This window comes from Ananas comosus, linkage group 13 (assembly GCF_001540865.1).
Source record: "Ananas comosus cultivar F153 linkage group 13, ASM154086v1, whole genome shotgun sequence".
NCBI lineage: Eukaryota > Viridiplantae > Streptophyta > Magnoliopsida > Poales > Bromeliaceae > Ananas > Ananas comosus.
The window spans coordinates 588,414-595,314 of record NC_033633.1 but is presented as its reverse complement, the minus strand read 5'-3'; the positions used below and the strand labels follow the sequence as shown (position 1 = coordinate 595,314).

Sequence of the window (6,901 nt, the reverse complement as noted above, 5' to 3'; positions counted from 1 at the left end):
ACTAATTACCGCATTTGTAAAAATATATTATTTAGGGTAGTTTCCATTTTTTTTTTAAAAAAAAAGAAGAAATTGTTGGGTTTGGGAAATTAGGGGATTGGAGCGGGATCTTTGATCTGTTTTGCTGTTTGCACAACAGTGAAGCAGAAATTTTTGGAATGTATGATCCAAATTTGTATATTTTTTTCTTTTAGGTTTTTTTTTTTTTCGCTTTGGTGCTTTATTTATTGAATTTTCTTTTCCCCTTTTTGAGCGTTTACTTGAAGTTAATTAATTACCATAGAGTGGAATTCAGAGTGAAGAGGGATTACGTATTGGAGAGGGCTTTGCTGAGGCGAGATCTCGTCATAGTAACGTTTGAGTGTCGGCGCATGTTGCTCGCTTTTTGTATTGGGAGTAGAGATAAATAATAGTTTAATTTCTACAATAAATAATTTTTTAAGCTCTTTAATTTTAAAATTATCTGAAAATAAAATTTAATTATTTATGCTGATGGTAAGGAGTTCTTAAATTTTGACCATAAAATTTAAAAATTTTAAAAATTTTAAATTATGTTTAACGATATTAATCGTAAATTCAAAAAAATAACTATAAAAATAACTTATGAGTATCTATATCTATAAATGTATATTAAGTCTATTATATATATATATATTTATATATATATATATATAAGTATCTAAAGCGCAAGGCTATAATGTGGACTCGATACGGATCACAAACCAAATAGTATACTACAGTGGTAGAGGTAGTTATGGAACACTACGTTATTTAATGGTGGAGAGGAACAACTCCATGTGCAATGTTTTCCCTGCTCATATTTCGGGTTTAGAATAGATAATAAGTGCAATTTAATAAGCACCAGTATTATTTAGATCGCTGTAGCCATCATTCAAACTATGCTCGAGATAAAAAAAAAAAAAAGAAAGAAAAAACAACCCTTCAAAGAGATGGTTATTTTAACTTCAAGATAATGAAAGCTTCTCTTACCACATTAATGAGGGTAAGAGAATGTTTATAAGATATAAAAAGAACCGCATCCTTGGGGGTTCATATCAGGGATTATGTTCATCTAAAAAATTCCTTTGGAATTTTTTTTTTTTTTTTTTTTTTTTTTTTGCAGTTTCGTTTGTTGTTTACATAATTCACTTAACAGCTTTGATGCTAACTTTTACTCTGTCCACTAGACACTTCTTAAGTACAACAGATTAAAAAAAATGATTATGGAAAAGGCTAATTCTTTTTGGCATCAATCATCTGCTTAATTGAGGAGTATGAGCCAATGCAGGAACATACCACTCCAACCATTATAATCACAATGCACACGCATACCTGGAAAAGAAATTGGATACAGGGTCAAAAAACAGAGAATCCTAAAACTAGTTAGTATTGAGATTAAGAGAGAAACATGCATGGTAATGACAAAGATTGAATTACCTGTAAAAGATTTAGTGATCTTCGCTGGATTGTAAGATAGCATAAGCAGGGTAAAATCAGAGCCTGATCAAATATGCAACATACTAATTAAAATCAGAGCCTGATCAAATAGCATAAGAGGGGGTTTTGTTTATCGATAACGTAAAGCATGGCCTGCAGATTAATGACAAGCTTACCACTAGCATCGTAAAAACAGACCCCAGTAATGCCATGACAAAACCTGGAAAAAGAAGCACATCAAATGAAAATTTTACTAGTAAGGCCCAGTTCTACTTAAAAAGAGTTCAATGTATATTGTTTTATTCACAGTTGGAACAAGAATGTTTGGTGAAGTTGCGTGTGAGAAGATGTATACAAAATGTTATATGTTTTTTGAGGTGTATAGATATGTATATTTCGTTTTTTGTAAAATAAATATGCATGTGTGCGAAGTTTCTCACCAAAAAAAGGAACAGCAAGAGCAACAATCACAGTTGAGATAACCAGTGCAGTTCTTATTGACACTGCAATCAAATAAGATTGCCGAGTCGAAGGTAAGAGCTCCTCCAGGCACAATGCGACAGGAGTCATCGTCAATGCGTATTTCGTGAATGGGTTTACTACCTAAAACACGACAAATCACAGATAATTAGGAACAAATATTCAAAGAAAACATTTGATAAATCGAAATGAATATTACGTTTTCTACGAGTAAAAAGATATCTTGAGCCAGCGTAAAAATGTGTACCGTCGTCCAAACTGCTAGTTTTGAAGATAGATACTGTTGTGGCATATTAAGTGTAAACTGAGACTTAATGGATTCACCAAACATCAGAAACCCCGCGGCAGCTACTCCGGCATATAGAATGGTGCATAGCAGAAAACTGCACTTACAAAACAGAACATCATCTAGCAAAGCATAATTCAATGCTTGATCATCCGACTAGAGAATCTGTTATCAACATTCGTAAAGATTGAAAAGAAAATGAAAAGGCTACCTGAAGATCAGAACTACCGGAAATTGCGAGCGTCTCTTCATCGAAGAATATATGTTAGGAAAAACGGAATGGCCTGAATAGCAGAAACCGTATAAGCCAAGTGCGACGGGGAGGTTGGAGAGATCCAATGCAGTCCCGGACGGTCGGAACCCAACTCCGTCTACCACACCCACCCAAAACAAGCAGAGGACCACCAACAATGACGCGACGACTCCTCCAGCTGCAAATAAGATTTAAGATTGATTTGTTTGGCTCCAATGAAAGGAAAAACATCAGAAGCCCCACTGCCCCGCGGTTCCAAGTAGGCTCAAAGTAAGACTTCTTTTCAACCCGATTTTGTTCCGGTTTTGTGCTTGAACCTGTAGCTAATATCCATTTAAATGTTGAAACATTGTAAACTGTAATAATATTTAGGAACTGTCACATTCCCAGTTTCATAGTTAGGTCCTTGTGGAAAATCATAATGGCAGCTGTAAGTTAATAAAATGCTACAGTTTGAACCGCGCGGTAGTAAAGTGGAATCAGGCTATACTACAGCGGAGTTTTCCGAAAATTTTCTCTACTAGAAAAGAAATTCCTGGTGAATTTACAGCAATCATCACCTGAAAGATATGACAACAAACTCAGGTTTCTGAGCCAAACAGTGGGGAGAACTGCGACGGCCGTCGATATAGCGAATAGCTGATGAGGAGTTAGAGCAACTCCCATGAAATTTACATGGGCGTCGGGGAATATCGACGTCAAGCTATCACTCACCAGAGTAATGTACTCCACACAACAGGCCTAGATAAAATGGTTGCTGAGTCCTTAGATATTATTAGAAGAAAAGAATATAGAGGAAAGAAAAATGAATAAAATTGACTGATTGTGAAAAAGGAGCAATCCACTTTACTCACATAAAGCTCTAGGTAAAGCACAATCTGCAGAAAAGAAGTGAAAAACAAAATGTTAACACTAAATGTATAAAGCACACTTATAATAAGTTATTACTGTATTGTATTATAAAACAGTAAACTTGAATATGTGAGTTGTGAGTTGTGTAGAGGATTACAGATATGCATAATCTGCCAGTTATTCCGAAAGCGGCCTGTCCGATGTCGGGATAAGTCACTAATCCTGGAGAGCTATCCAAGCATTTCTTTAGCAAGATTCCGGTGTAACAGGAGATGCCGCCGAGCGCAAACAGTAAGAGCATGCCCAACCATCCACCTTCTTTGATTGCATAAGGGGTAGTGAGAATTCCCACTCCACAAAGAACATTGATTCCTAAAGAGTGCACAAACCTCAGTAATCTATTGATGAAAGAGATGAGCACTTTGAAAGGTTACATAATTTTGACTCCAAAGACAACATAATAGCTGCTTGGCAAAGTATATGTATGTTCATCAGACAAAGAGTTGCTTGTGAGTCTTGACTAAATTACTAAACAATACCCAATAGATATATCCTGAAGATGACATGGCAGTTGAATTATATATATAAGTCCACAAATAATATGGTAGCTAAATCAATGGTCATATGATCATTGTACGTAATAATTAAACCGCTGCCTCATCATCACATTGTTAGGAAAAGTAACGAAGTTTGACACGGTGACTCAATATTGAAGCAAAACATAAGGTTTAGTTAGTTGTAACAAAATTAAGTTTTGGTGACCAACAAAGTTATATCACCCTTTTTGTAAGAGTTTACACGTAAAATCATATAAAAATTGCAAACAAAGCAGAAGGGATTCAGGATAATAAAATGTAGTACTGAAGCAACTCAAACCGTAACCTTACATAACCTTTGAATCCATACAAAAATTTTAGTGTTCAGTTTACCATTCACGCGACTCTCGTTTCAAATTCTAAAACCAAGAGCGTCATCAAATGACTCAAAGTCTTCTCAAAACGGATCATAGTTCGAGTTAGTGGCATACGTTTTAACCGAGTTTTAGAAGAGGAGGATGGCGATACCGTTGATGATGGCTTGAGCAGTGGAGCACTGCGGTGAGGGTGGCAATTCGCAGTAGGAGGATTTGAGGAAGGAGGCTTTGGGGGTGATGGTTGAGGGAGGGAGAGGGGCGTAGGAGGCGGCGTCAGCGTCGGCGTGAGCGGAGGGGGAGGAGACGATGAGAGGAGGCTTTGCGAGGAGGGAGGCGGTGGCCGGTGCGTCCTCTGGAGGAGGCAACGTGATCGAGCCCGCGCGCAGGAACGAGAGTGACCCGCCCACCTGCATCAGGCTCGACCCCGCCGCCAAGATGTTGCCCATCCTCGGCGACGGCACCGCACTCAACATATCAATTGATTGCCTAGCACAAGAACAAACAATAAAAAAGGGAAAAAAAATCAGAAAAGGAAAAATATTTTGTTCTACGTAAGTACATATTGCTAGCTAGTGCAAGTAGTGGTGTTTCAAATTTGTTCGCGAAAATATTTTTACTATTACATGCAGTTTTACAGACTTAAAAACTTGCAATTTTCTTTTTCTTTCTTTTTTTCCCTCGTGATTGTTCTTTGAGGAGCTGTTTATGCAGCAATGGTACGTTCTATAAAACAAGAGTATATATTTTTCTATCATGTTCTTTGAGCTAAGAGTATTAAAAAAAAAAGAAAACAATTTTTTTTTCTGCCTTTCTCTCTATTTTTGAAAAAAGAAATTTTTTTTTTTCTTTCTTCTCTCCTGTGTCAATCCAAATAAGAGAAAATTATTCTCTCTCCTTACTTTTCTTAGATGGAGCACCAAAAAAACATGAATATACATATGCACACACACGAATCTTAAATCTGTATTACAAAGTTGTTCACCCCAACAATGCATCCATATATACTACAAACAACATTTCCAAGTTACCTGTATTTGTACAAAAAATTTGAAAAAACATAGAAAGGAAAATGCATGTAGAGATGAAGGAGATTAATGTGTGTGTCTGTGTGTGTGTATATATATATATATATATATATATAGACATATATATACTACTAGGAGTAAATATATATGTTACGTACCTGTAGCTCTGCGGCCATGAGGGCTGGTAAGAGCTGGGCACACCCTCATTGCCACCGTAGTCGGAGGAATGCGCCGAGGAGGCCGAGGCGGATGCCGACGACGACCGCGAGTAGTCGGATCCCTCGTCGTGCTGTGCCTGGTTCTCCTCGTCGTCGGTCTCAAACTCGAACCCGCGGTCCGGCCCAGTCTCCTCATCCTTCTTCATCTCGCAAATCTAAAGAATAAGAACCAACAAAAAAAAAAAAAAGACTCCTTTGGCTTATGAAAGATTGCAGTGAAGATAAGGATTTTTTTTTTCTTTTTCAATTTTTTTGTTTCTTCTGATGTTTTATTATTTGTGGAGAAAAAGAAAAAAACACAAGGAATCCCGATCTACCTTGGTATGCAACAACAACAAAGGAATGCGATGCACGCGGCGATGCCACCGCTGAGCCAGATACGTGTGGATTGTGAAAAGCAGTTTAGTTTATAGCCACCAATAGTATATATGGAACATATTTATTATCTTACTTATGAGACTACAGAATTATATTAAATCATTGATATTTCGAATATTTATTTACTGAGTGATTCTCAACTAAAATGATTTGTCAGGGTAAAATTTTTGTTTTTTTTGATAAGTTTACATTTTATTCCTGCTATTTGAAAGGGGCCATAGCCATTGAATGGATGTAACAAATTTGGTAGTGCACAACTTTCTCTAATTGGATGGTCAAAAATTGAATGATTATTTTCCCTTTTTATCACGGGTTCGTAGCTAGGGAATGAATGCTATAAATATGAAAATATATTTCTATTTTGGAGCCTAGTCACAATAATAAAGTGAACGAGTTAGATGCATCTTCCCTTCATATATTATGTCATTAATTTGTGATGCCAAGTGATAAGCTTGATATTTTAAGAAGGAATTAAAGGTTTGATCAAACAATTCAAAATACATTGTTGTTACTTTTTTTTTTATTTTATTTTCTAGAATACATTGTAACAAGATCGAGTATGATTTTCAATCCGAATATATTATTCGCTCAATTCTAAAGCAAATTGGTAAGTCGATCTCTTTAGGCTTCATTTGTGAGTGCATAAAAAGTTATTACAATTGCATCATATATGTCTCGTATTTAGTAATCTAGCATATTTCATTTTTTGGGGCAATGTAAGCGTCCATTTTTTTGCATATTCCCCTTTTTTTTTTTAATGCAACCATTAAATACTTGATTACAATCAATTATTAATTATAAAATAAACGAAACAGGTAGCGTTCTACTTCTCTCTCTCTCAAAAAAAAAAAAAAATATTTTGATTGAATTAAAAGAAAAACTAATGTTCAAAAATCCTTAAATTTATTAGAAGTTTCATGTCGAGCGAAAAAAAAAAAAAACATTATTGCGTCTTCTCTAGTCCTTTTTTCCTAATTATATAGAGGATAGAGTATGTATGTAGAGGTGCATAAATTTTAGATAACGTAGCCATTGCATTTTCTCACATGTATTTTATGA

The 6,901-nt window shown here is 35.7% G+C and overlaps 1 protein-coding gene across 1 annotated transcript; it reads right to left on the bottom strand.

The window, feature by feature from the left end:
• LOC109719233 (vacuolar amino acid transporter 1-like) lies at positions 699-5,972 on the bottom strand. The gene is made up of 11 exons (XM_020245785.1): positions 5,405-5,972; positions 4,373-4,707; positions 3,466-3,680; positions 3,311-3,334; positions 3,017-3,197; positions 2,415-2,634; positions 2,165-2,300; positions 1,878-2,040; positions 1,614-1,657; positions 1,438-1,500; positions 699-1,332 (listed from the first exon to the last, which is right to left on the bottom strand). Exons 1-11 carry the CDS (start codon positions 5,608-5,610, stop codon positions 1,234-1,236), a joined length of 1,686 nt encoding a protein of 561 aa, XP_020101374.1. The 5' UTR covers positions 5,611-5,972; the 3' UTR covers positions 699-1,233.

What these genes read in the sequence shown, in the direction of transcription:
- LOC109719233 (XM_020245785.1), bottom strand. Translation starts at nt 5,610, where the DNA reads ATGAAGAAGGATGAGGAGACTGGGCCGGACCGCGGGTTCGAGTTTGAG. An exon ending in AACTAGCAGTTTGGACGACG is followed by an intron (nt 2,041 to 2,164) that starts GTACACATTTTT and finishes GTCGTGTTTTAG; the next exon opens with GTAGTAAACCCATTCACGAA. An exon ending in TCTTGCTGTTCCTTTTTTTG is followed by an intron (nt 1,658 to 1,877) that starts GTGAGAAACTTC and finishes TTCTTTTTCCAG; the next exon opens with GTTTTGTCATGGCATTACTG.